At 42.9% G+C, this 12,924-nt stretch overlaps 1 protein-coding gene across 4 annotated transcripts in view; it reads right to left on the bottom strand.

The window, feature by feature from the left end:
* Positions 1-12,924, bottom strand: part of Lrch (Leucine-rich-repeats and calponin homology domain protein) — a 205,195-nt gene that overhangs the window by 189,938 nt on the left and 2,333 nt on the right. For all 4 annotated transcript variants that reach the window (XM_050186794.2, XM_050186791.3, XM_050186793.3 and 1 more), the window contains exon 2: positions 48-192. In XM_050186794.2, the coding sequence (XP_050042751.1) occupies positions 48-192 (145 nt within the window). The remainder of the gene's footprint in view (positions 1-47; positions 193-12,924) is intronic.

The raw sequence follows: 12,924 nt of genomic DNA, 5'->3' as shown, positions 1-12,924 counted from the left end.
ATCCGGCTGCCTAAAATCAACTACATTTGCAGCAGACGGGCACTGACCTGAGGTCAAGGTACGTCAGGGCCTGCAATGCAGCCACAGTCGGTGGTACAACACGCAGCACATTGCTGTGGCAGTCCAGACGTTCAAGCAGCACTAGGCCGCATAGCTCGGTGGGAAGCTCGCTCAGTCGGTTCTTTGACAAGTCTGCATAGAGAACACAGAGCTGTATGATCTCCAAGAACATAGAGGACTGCAACTAGCACAGTACAATACACATTTTACTTTTTTTTTATCACATAGTGAACTCAGTGGTCACTAAGCATACAATGCATGTTAGGTGACCAGGAGGTGGTGGAACATCTTCCCACACAAAAAGCATACAACAGTAAGCTTGTTATCTTGCTTACAAACTAAAGCGCTATATTGTAAATGGGTAGTGCTTTACACTGCCATGATAACACATTGACATTATTTGCTTCTGCAAAACAATTAAACAAACTGGCAAATGTGCAGTGTATAGTAACCCCACGATAACACATTATCAATGTCTACAAAAAGTAAAAAGAGAGAAAAAAAGAAATAGGCACTTAAAAAGCATGGTAAATGTGTAGCATCTTAAACTGCAAGAACAACACATTGAAGTTATACAGAAAACAAACAAAGTGAATGATTGAAAAGCAAGCACAGTTCATACCATATGCTCATTTATTTCGTTGCATTGTTTGCATCATGCTTGTGTTAAACAGGTTGACACTGAAGCCATTAAATAATTTGGGCAAACAGTGATAACAAATTTTTTACCATATTCGATAAACACTCATGCCTGAACATATCTTTCCGTTTTCTTAGTGTAACATGCTTATTAACGAGTGAAGTGGTGCTTTGTGAGCTGCATGTGCCTAAGAGAACTGTAGTCATAGTTAAACAGTGTGGGTGGCTGTTTTGTATGAGCAAAATATAAACAGATGATTAAAGCCGTCTTTAAAAGTCATAATTATTAATGAAAAGATTGGTCTGAGGACAGAACCTTGAAGAGTACCCAACTGCACGTGGGCAGAGCTTGAAGCCATGTCATTGACCAATGCTGTTTGTCTACATGTTTGAAATACGCATCTATACATGTCCCTGTTATTGGGACCTTTGAAGTGTTATGAGTAATGAAGGAAATCATTTTTAAGGATAGGTTTATGTTTCAAAAACAGTTGTTGGGGGGATAATCAACCAAATGCTTTTCTTAACTAAGAAATGTTATATATACTTTTGCACATCTGTCTAATGCTGGTGCAGAATTATTGACAGTTTCAAGCAGCTAGGTAGTGTTGGATACTTCTAGGCAGAAACCATTCTCAGCGGCTATTATGCAGTTATTCTCAATAAAAGTAGACATAGGCTAAAGATGATGTGTTTGAGAGCTTTTGTGTGAGTTCACAGAAAGAAATAAGTCTGCAGGAAGAAGTAAGTGACCAGTCATCTACTTCAGATATAGAATTAATTTTTTAGTGTTTCTATTCACTAAAAAGTTCTACACATGACAATGACTTGCTAAATATTAAGCAGATATTTAGTACACCATTCGGCATAAATGAAAGAAAGGCTTTGGAGATGCCATCATCAACTCCAGATAACCTTTCAATGTTTAAATTAAATAGCATTGATAGAACCCCCTCTTTGTAAATACAAATATTTTCTATGGGCCGCACTCCACCAAACATAGCAAAACATGGAACAACAACACCATCATGGGTAAAGCCTCAGCATTTATGTTCTTCTTACAAGAAACCCTTTCCAAAGCATACTTGCATAATACTCTTTCGCTTACTAAGGTCATGCTAAAGCACAACACAAAAAGCAGATACCATTTCTATTTCAGCAATAGCAGTTTAAAAGCATAACCAGTGTTTTTTTTTTTTTTTTGCCATGTGGGTAGCCTGGAACCTACCCACATGGAACACTGCTGCACGCCATGTATCCAAGCACCTACGGGCAAGACTGCAAGTTTTGCCTTGCGCCATATGGTGCTGGAGTGCAAAAATAACCGCGAAGTACTACCGTCATCATCACCACCAAGCGATAACATGCAGGAAGAAGCAAATACAGAGGAAGAATCGGAAGACCAGTGGGAGGCTCTGCTGGTGACGCAAGACCCTGACAGCCAGCTACGGTTTGTGAACAGGGCTCCGGCGGCGGCAGCGAGCCATGGCGACCTAGACTGAGGAGGCCACCCACCTTTGGGCTCAAGAAGCCTGGTCTAACAATAAAGTTTATTTCTCTCTGTCTCCGTCTTGCCTTGTAAATTTTGTGTCCTATGTGTGCTCTTTCCTTTGTCATCGAAGGGCTAAAAGCACACTAGGGCTTACGCTTCTAAGGTATAAAATTGTGCATACAATGCGAGACCAACATTTTCAAAAAAACAGCACAAGTTTTTTTTTTCTGAAAAATGAAAAAGAAAAAGAATGATCCAGTACATCTAATATATCAACATCATTTGCAAGAGTGAATTCAAGAACTAAGATTTCCTTTGGTTTAACTTTAGGAACAGAACTTATGTTAAGAGATTTATTTATTTATTCGAGTACTTACATCACTCTTATTGAGCCTTATTGTAGGGAGGATACCATAATATGTACCAATATTCCTTCTATGAGGTGTACATAGATATGTTCCTTAACAGTAGCTTCACAAAGAACAAATCCAAAATCGATGTGCTTCCTCTTTGAACATGTGTGCAGAAGTTGGGTCAGGTCACGAAAAAGGAAAATGTAAAAAAAAAAGTTAAACTTTATGGGACAATGCATCAGGTAATTTGTTTGGCCAAATTACTCCCGAAGTGTTTAACTCCCCCACCAGCAATAGATTACATGAATAATCTTTATATGCAAAAAAAATATTTAATTCTTCAAAGAAAGTGTTGCCTGAATTTCAAAAGCTGTAGAATGCATCGATGAGAAGATGTAAATCATCAGATGCAATTTCCATGGTCACACTATCGGTAATGAGATCAGTGATGTCAGGTAATCTAGACCCAGTCAAGTATATTTTAAACCTACCTGCCACACCAGTGGTGCAGAAAACCTTATCTTTCCAATAAATAGCCTATCCAGCTGGTGTGATTTCCCAACAGCTGATGTCATGGTGCAACCATGTCTCCGTGATTACTGTAGGCGGATAAACGACAACAATGCTTTCAAGATCTACCATGTTCTTAGCTATTGACCCTTTTTGCGGAGAAGTTTGTTCTAGAGAAACGAGATGGCGATTTTGGCTGTGTGCCACATGTCGTCTCAGATACATCACACGAATGTGAAACCATTACTGCTTCCACCTTGCTTCTGTGCGATCAGCTGTTGGAAATGCAACCAAGTTTTCGTTCACGCACTGTGCTCCAATCATGCCGGACTGACTCGTGTGGATTGAAGATGTGTGCAGCAGTTGGCTACAAAAATAGCGACTGGCATATTAAGGAATGGAATGAATCTCTGTAGCCAATTTCACGGACTGTTACTGCAACTGCCCGTGTGTGCAACTGACCGGCACATTGTGATGTACGGCTTTCTTTGAGGATACAGAAATTTGCTTATCCGCCAGTGTTATATCGCTAACCTTAAGAAAGCACTTCAGCCCTGGAATGTCGGCAAGAGTGACAACCACTTGTTAAGCAATGACAAATGGAGCAGCACCGTTTCCTGTCATGGCATGTTTTGCACACAGTATGTACACACATCTACCCCAGCTGGCACAGAATCTTACGGCCCCTCGTATCACCAACGTGTCAATGAGTGAATGGGCACACACTTGAAGATATGTGCACCATATATGCACAACAAATGATGGACTACACCGATAGCGCATGAATGGCTGAAGCTGAATGTCTTGTGACGATCCACACGAGTAACAGAGTTACTAGCGATAATACATCTTTGCTACAAGGTATTAACGTATTAAGGCAAAGTATTGACGGCTACGTTTCAAGCCTTGCGTGCAGCAAGAACAAATATATCGGAACTGAGCACACCCATGAGCAATTAGGCAAAAATAATAGACAGTTTTAGAATAGCGTTTGTCGCCTTACGTATGTGAAATGTAAGCACCTTTGCAGGACATTACAGTGTGTGTCCTTTCAAGCCTTTTAGTTTACCTTACGGAAACACAAATGTAAAGAAAATGTTATAGAACAGAGCGCTGTCTGGTGCCTCATGCCAAACGTATCCAAGCCAAGACGGTCCATTAGCAACCATCCTGCTGTTGCTATGCGGACGCGTCTTGTTAGGCATACGGGCACCAGAATTGCCGAACGATCGCAGAAAATGGACATTCTATGCGCTCATAACTAACCTTTCAGGTGAGCTTAGAGAAAGCGAAAGCTCATTAGAACAGTTAATGGCGATCAACGCGAGTAAGAGCGTAGCCATCACGAGAATTCACGCTGAAGCAGGAGCCATGGGTGGCGCCATGTTCGACAACGCTATTTCTTAGCGTCCGTAAACGTTACAGACGTTAAACTTGCCAAATAATGTATGTTATCATAGCGCGCGTAAACCGCAGATACCCAATAACGTTCCAAGCATGCGCAGTGGGGACGACGCTATTTCTTTACGTACGTACTACTTTTACGTTCGGTTGCAAACGCTAAACTAAAACTGTCTAATGAGATATTGACTGCACCACAGAAATTTACTGAGACAGAAATGTGACATGCCGCTGCTTCAATATATTTGCCAAATAAAGAACGAAGAGCAAAACACACTAATCCTGATTCAATTCATGAGCGAAAAATTTGGATAGATTGGAATACATATATTTCGCGTCGCTTTTAAGACAAGCACCATAAACGCTGCTCGCGCCGTTTGGACATAGCTTAATCAGCTTCCAAAGCACGCCTGCACGTTCTTTGAAGCTGTGGTCAAAGATGTGTGTTGTCCGCCCAGTCCCACTCTACAATATTTCCCGAAACAGAGGTCGTACACACCCAATGTAAATGCGGAGGCCACGGAGGCAGTTGAGGCAAGCAATGGACGCGTCACCATGAGATCACCGCGAAAAGGGTCAACACTAAAGGCATTTACGCTAAAGCAACAAAGCTACTTTTCATTCTCTTTTTAACTTGATTTTAGTACCCGTTGCTGACTGTTTAGATGTGTTCATATTTAAAGCCTGGCTGCCATTTTTCTATGGATTGTTGACAAAAGGTGTTGGTGTGGATTCAGTCCACTCGTACAAGCACTTTATTTTCAAACCTACAGAAAATAAGTACAAAAGTAGAAGAATCAACGTTTGGGCAAGCTGGTACTGGTCGAACATCTTGAAGGGGCAGTGCAAGAAGACCAAAACAGAAAACACAGCACTGTGCTGTGTCTTGCCTGTTTTCTGTTCTTGTCGTCTCGCACTGCCCCTTCAAGATGTTAAATACAAAAGTATCTGGATAAATAGCTGAGAAAGGCTAGTTTCTGCCCTAATAAAAGATAACGTATCAGCTGTAGAAATAGCAGGTGCAATCGGACTAAAACAAACTCAATTATTAAATTACACATTGTGGTTCTCGAAAAGAAACAATTTGCAACTTTACAAGCCCTGAGAGGTAAAATATTGCGAATTTTTGAGCTGCAGAATTCAATTACTCAAATTGTTATAAGTTATAACAATTCGGCAGGTGAAATTTGCCATTCGAAGCATTCTCGTACTATTGGAGGCGACGAGTTACGGAGTCGCCATCTGTCGAAAGCGCCTCCATTGCATAGTATCGGGGATCACACGGTGTGCTCCTCGTAGGTTTTGCTTACGGCGCTCAATAAAAACACCGCGCGGCAGCCCTCCTGGACATTTATGTAGGTACCCTCAAAATGAAGAAAGTTTTTGACTGTCGATAAAATAATCTTGGGCAAACTGAACGCACAGAATCGTTTACAGACGCCATCTCTTTAGCGAATACGCACTGTGAACGCCACTGCGCGCGGTCGCCGCGATAGAGTCTCCCAAACCGGCTTCTTATGTGAAAGGTAGGTAAACGCAGAGAGTAAACTATGTGAAATATGTTCTTATACTGGGCTGTCTGTATAACCAAATGGAGCATAACAGAATGAAGCCTCAATGCAGCGATCGCACTGGTTCGCAGCGACTGCCTGCCATCTGCATGCATATTCAGGCAAAATGTTTTGCTTTCGCTGTGAGTGCATTTTTGCACCGTGCCGTGAGCTTTAGGGTGCAGCATATGAGCATTTGACAGCACACTAGCAACCATTGTTGCGTGGACGCTATCAGAACTGTTCAAAAATAATTCCGTTATAGAGACTTCGATGCCTACGGCGACTGTGATGTGCCGTCGCAACGATTCAGTCATTTTTTTTTTCTTCTGAATTCTTGGACATTTGAATATTATTTCTCAAGTTGTGTCGCACTGTATGTTTATCGGTCTTCTCAGCATGCGACTTCCCTCTGCTTCTTTTTCGTAATCCAATCCATTAATTCATAACACAAACATGACCATATGCCATGCCTTTTTTTAATGCGCTTCTTACTGCTCCCTTTCCATTCCAATGCACTTGCCAAAATTTAGTATCAGCAAGTTCATAGACTTAATAAAGCTTCATGACATTAGACGGGCAGCCGGGCGTGGGAAAGCGTCTCAGTGCGTTTTCTGCTACTCGCCCAACATCGTGCAGTCTCGGCGCCGTAGAAGAAATCTTCCTCGCGACTGTGCTTGCTGCACACCCGAGTTGTAGCCGTTGGCTGTCTGGCGGTTCTAAGTTTCGCCAGCCAAGCTTCACGCATCTCCTTATCCTGCGGCTACGCGTGAATAAGGCTGCCGCCGGGTTCCGTTGCGTGCGTCCGGCACTGCGGCACCGAGCAGTAGCCTACCATGATGCACACCTTCAAAGGCAGCCAATACCTATTATAATACTTTCAAATGTTGTCAAGAAGACACCCAAGGCGGGAAAGCCTCGCCAGTTACTCAGAACGGCGGCGCAGGTGGGACTTTAAACTTTCATTTTTAGCTCGCTTCGGCGCTTCCAAAGCAGCCGCTGATTCCACGTGATCCCTCATGCCATGTCACGCCGACGGTGGCGCCAGCTTTTCCAGTGGTGAAGCTTGCCCCCAATAGGCCAGTATTGGCCTCAAGGACAGATTGCAGTGCCATCTGTTGGAATCTCTACATGATGTAGAATGCAGCATCACATGACATTGGTTGCGAAATGTTCAGCATCTCCAGTGGTTCAGCCACAATTAATTCAGAGTGTTTACATGTTTTAAGCAATTTATGTGTGGCACCTTGGCTGCAAAACAACCTAGAGCATACATCCCAGTTTGGTGTGTAGGGCCACAAATGTTTTTAGTGAGCGAGCCACGTGATGCTTTCACATTGGTGATTCAGTTTGCACGGTCTTTTATAAAAGTAGCTGTACGCAGATTGGCCGCAATAACAATCCTGTTCACAGCATTCGTCACGGGGAATGTGGCTTGGCACTTTCGCCAGAATTACTGAGGGACAATTTATCACTAGTTTATTATAATACACAAAACTTCAACCGCATATATATTTGACTCCTGCACATCGCATGCACGTCTGCACAGGGTATTTTGACTGATGTCATATCAGGTGAGAACACTAGCCCTGTGTGCATGGCTCGCACGACTTTTACGACCACCATATTTTGTTTTCGGTGAATTTATAAGCCAAGCATCTCGCTACCACTTCATGTTGGGGTAGACATAAATACTCACACTGGGCTCAGTTAGGTAGTTAAATGTGGTTTAATGGCGCAAAGGCGGCTAAGGCTATGCTGCGCGAAACACGAGGTGTTTTAAAATCCAGTTTGTGAAGGAAAGGGCTGTGTTAATAATCTATATTTTATGTAAAAAGCCAGAGTCATCTAGAAATTTACAGATGTCACATAATGGGACTAGCGGATCATCACCTAAAATTAGAGCAGGGTGTAAAGGTATGTGCAGTTATATAATTTGTGCAAAAGTGCTCGTCTGTGTGTTTCAATATGCGTACATATCAGTAATATGTGCATAACTGCTAGTGGCTCTTGACATTTCTCGCATGTTGGTGTGTCTTCGTTCGTAAGTAAATAACTGTGTGTGAGGTGTGTGTGCCCAATGTGTAGTCGGCATAAAACTACTTCGATGAACCGCTCCTGATGACAACATGACTTCCACTCGCCAACTATGGGTTTAGTGAGATGTAGCTTGTTGTCAGAACAACGGTCCCATTCGCGTTGCCATTTTGCCGTTAAGGCTTTTCTAATCACACGGATGCTATCTTTGTATGGAAGTGTTTTGTTTGTTATCTCTTTGTAGGCTGCCATCGATGCACATCTATCAGCTGCTTCGTTACCCGGTATCCCAACATGGCTTGGAACCCAGCAGAAACGAATTGACCTCCCGTATTTGTTAAGCGCCAACATATTTAAAATGTCTCCTATCAGGGGTTCACACTCAGATTTCAGCTGTAGAGCCTTCAGTGTGCTTAAAGAGTCAGTGTATACGAGCGCATTTTTGTGTTTATCAGCGATAATCTTTTTAACAACAACCCATATAGCGTAAACTTCGGCCGTGAAAACAGAGGTGTGTTGTGGCAATCGAATACTTGTTTCCCAATTTTCCGTTACGGCCCCCACACCCACGTGATCTTTTGTTTTAGAGCCATCAGTGTAATATTGCATGTTATTTTGATATTTGTCCTGAAGTGCACGGAATTCTTGTATAATGTGTTCGTGTGGGGTGTCTTTCTTCTTTAAATGTGTCATTGTCCAGTCGCACAATTGTGTGAAATCGTACCACAGGGCCAACCATTGTTGTTTCTTGGCAACCTGGAGGATTTCGTGGGGAATGTCATAATCCCGACAGTATTGCTCATACCGCAGGACAACTGGCCTAATCATGTTCGGTTTATTTGTATAGTGTAAGCATGAGTTGCATTGTGTGAGGATGTTGTAGCGTATGTGTTGCGGTGACGACTGAATTCTGAGTACGTAAGAAAAAGTGAGTAATGCTCTGCGCTGCTGTATGGAGGGTTCATTACACTCGACGTATAAACTTTGAATAGGCAAAGTTCTGTAGGCACCACTTGCCAGTCGCAGTTCAAAGTTATGTACTGGGTCAAGTCGTTGGATGTAGGACTGTCTGGCTGAGCTGTAAACCACGGAGCTGTAGTCTAAAAGGCTACGCACAAGAGACCGGTAAACACGTAAAAGGCATGTTCGGTCGGAACCACAGTGCTTATGAGACAAAACATTAAGGATATTTAGAGCTTTATTTGTTTTAATCTTTAGTGTTTTTATGTGAGTTAGGAAGTTAAGTTTGGTGTCAAAGGTTACTCCTAAAAACTTATGGTCTTGTTTCACCGGCAGTATGGTGTCGTTCAATTTTAGGACTGGATCGCTGTGTAGCCCTCGTTTCTAAGAGAACAAAACAATACCTGTTTTCTGTGTGGAGAAAGGGAAACCATTTTTGTTAGCCCATTATGTAAGTTTATTTATTGTCATTTGAAGCTGCCTTTCACAGGTTGGCAAATTTGAAGCGCGGCAAGCCACTTGGAGATCGTCTATGTAAACAGAGTGCATAAGAGACGACGGTATAATCTTATTAACTGAATTCATCTTTACTATAAACAGCGTTGTGCTGAGAACACAGCCTTACGGAACGCCATTTTCCTGCGTAAATCTATTAGAATGAACTGTACTCAGACGTACCTGAAATGTTCTATTAGACGTAAAATCAGTTAGGCAATTCAGCATTTTACCACGGATGCCGAGGTCAGCCAGGTCTCTTAAAATCGCATATCTCCACGTGGTATCATAGGCTTTTTCAAAATCGAAGAAAACTGCAAGACAGTGTTGTTGGTGTAAAAATGCATACCGAATTTCATGTTCTAGAGGGACAAGATGGTCAGTAGTTGAACAACTGTTTTTATATCCACACTGGTGGGCGTCTATGAGGTTTCTTGATTCTAAAATAAATGAGAGTCTTATATTGAGAATGCTTTCATATGATTTTGCCAAACAGCTCGTGAGGGCAATGGGTCTGTAGCTGCTTGCGGATGTTGGGGATTTACCGGCTTTTAGAAATGGAACAACTATTGCTTTTTTCCACTCTTCGGGCATTATACCTGATTCCCAGATTATGTTGAAAAATTTAAGGAGAGCTTCTACAGATGCCTGAGATAGATGAGCCAGCATGGCGTAGTGAATACGGTCGTGTCCTGGCGCTGTGTTTTTCACTGCAGAAAGGACTCTGTTTATTTCTTGTTGTGTGAGGGGGGAATTGTATGGTTCATTTAACGCGCCAGTAGTGGGCAGCTTCTGTTTTTCAGCAGACTGTTTGTAATGTAAAAATTCCTTTGTATGATTCCCTGAACTGGATACATCTCGGAAATGTTCGCCAAGTATATCTGCCTGTTCTTGTATTGTTGTTTGTGTGTCTGGACTTGTAAGTAACTGTATTGTATAAGATGAGTAATCTCCCCGAAACTTTCTAACCTGTTCCCACATGCATTTAGATGTGACTGAACTGTTTATGGAAGATACGTATTTCTTCCACGATGATTTTTCTGCCTGCTTTCTGATAAATCGTGCCTTGGCTTTGGCCTGTTTAAAGCATAAAAGTTTGGTATAGGTGGGGTGTCTTCGTAACATACCCCAGGCCCTATTTTGAAGCTTTCTTGTTTGTGTGCATTCAGGAGTCCACCAAGGGAAATGTTTTTTTCGCACAAGGCTGGATGTTTGAGGTATTGATTTTTCTGCCGCTGAAATTAAAACCGCAGTGAACTTCTCATTAATTTCATTTATGCTGAGATCATTTAAAAGGACTTTTTTGAGTTTTGCATATTTCATAAAAAGCGGCCAGTCGGCAAGATGTGTTTTCCAGCGACGTGGCTTAGAGTTTATGGTAGGTAGTGGGGATGTTAGAATGATAAATGCCGGCAAATGATCACTTCCATATGAAGTATCCAGGACTTCCCACTTAAAATCGCTAAAAACAGACGGTGAGCAGAAGGCTAAATCTAGACAGCTAAATTTGCCTGAGCTTGGTGAGAAATATGTTGGTGAACCCGAGTTTAAAAGACATAGGTATGCTGTTAGACAAAATAAAATCTTCGATTACTTGCCCTCTTTGGTCTGCTTTATCGTTGCCCCAGAGGCTACAATGGGCATTAAAATCTCCTACTAGAATAAGAGGCTCCGGCAACTGGCGTATTAGATTTTCCAGTTTTCTAGTAGTAAAATGAGTATGGGGTGGGATGTAAATTGAACAGATGGTCATGGTTTTATGCGATAGAACGGTGACGGCAACAGCCTCGAAAGAAGTATTCAGCTGAACATTTCGTGTAGGGGTGCCGCCCTGAACGACTATGGCGACTCTTCCTGACAAACGGCTAGAGTGTTTGCGGTCCCTTCGGACAACGGTGAAACCTATGAGAATGTTACTATTTTTTGGACCATGATTCGTTTCTTGAAGACACACTGCAACTGGCGAAAAAGTGTTGATAATGTCCTTGATGTCACCTATATTGTGTATAAGGCCTCTGCAATTCGAGTGTACAATGAAAGCCATGGTTGTAAAATCAAAAATGTACTGATGTTTGCGAACTTCTTGAAAGTTAAAGGTGACATGCGATATGGGACAGTACACGTTTAATGGGCAGTAACCATTCAGGTTGCCTGTCCCTTTTTCTGTATAGTTATAACTTGTCCTTCTTAGAGCACACAGAAGAGCGCTGTTCTTTTGGCGTCAATGGCGCCGGGGTTTTGGTATCGACCTCCATCGCCTTCTCTGAGGCGCTGGATGATCGAGAGCCAGGCGCCGAGACATGCGCCTCGGGCCTTGGCGTTCTGTTTAGTCTTGGGACCTGCGGAACAGCTGTCTGCAGGGCCGTCTTGGATGATGGTGGAGCAGCACTAGCTGCTGCCACCGAGGGCGCGGATGGAGTTGCTACAGGACCACTGACTGTAACTTCTGTAGACTCCTGAGACCAATGTGGTGCTGGCCCCTGCCGCGCCACATTGGCATAGCTTATTTGAGGTAAGAGTGAGAGTCTCTTCCTTGCTTCGAAAAATTAAATCTTCTCTTTTACTGTAAGAGCAATCACTTCTTTCTCCTTCCAACAGGCACATGATAGTGAATACGCTGGGTGATCCCCTTTGCAGTTCACACAGCGTGGGGAAGCATTACAGTTTTCAGATGGGTGATCGTTGGCGCTGCATTTCACGCATGCTTCTTTGCCTCTACATGATTTTGATGCGTGGCCGAACCTCTGGCATTTAAAACACCGCCTTGGGTTCGGTATGTATAGTCTGACATTTATCTTTAGATATGCTGTGTCGAGAGAAGTGGGGAGAATGCTAGTACCAAATGTGAGGGTCACATGTTTGGTGGGCAGTTGTTCATTGCTCCTTCAGATTGTAATTCTTTGTACTTTAACAACATTTTGTTCTTGGAACCTCTCGAGGAGTTCCTCATCACTCAAGCTGAGAAAATCTTCCTCTGAGATAACGCTCCTGCAGGTGTTTAGGGAGTGATGGGGAGAAATCGTGACTTTGATTTCACCAATACTGGCGAGTTCGGACAGCTTTGGCACTTGTTCTTTGTTTCTCAGTTCTATAAGCAGGTCTCCACTGGTCATTTTCGAGGCTTTATAGTCCTTGCCAATTTTTTCTATCAGGCATTTCGCCACCAAGAAAGGGGATAGCTTACGCATACTTAGTGTTCCTTCACTATGCAAGACGTAGTAACGTGGAAAGTTGTCTAGGTCGGCTTGGAGGGCAAATTGAAAAGGTGCATTGGTGCGGCTTCTTTTCAGAGGCCGATCTGGAAGCAGCGGGAAAGCTTCTGCCATAACACGGTATGAAATTCGGCGGCGGTGGTAGCCACCCACCACCGAGCCCAACAAGGGGACGCTACAAGTTCTGAGCAACCTGCACACGCCAGTTATGCACC

Source organism: Dermacentor andersoni, chromosome 2, assembly GCF_023375885.2.
Source record: "Dermacentor andersoni chromosome 2, qqDerAnde1_hic_scaffold, whole genome shotgun sequence".
Classification (NCBI taxonomy): Eukaryota; Metazoa; Arthropoda; class Arachnida; order Ixodida; family Ixodidae; genus Dermacentor; species Dermacentor andersoni.
This window is presented reverse-complemented; position numbering and strand designations above follow the sequence as displayed.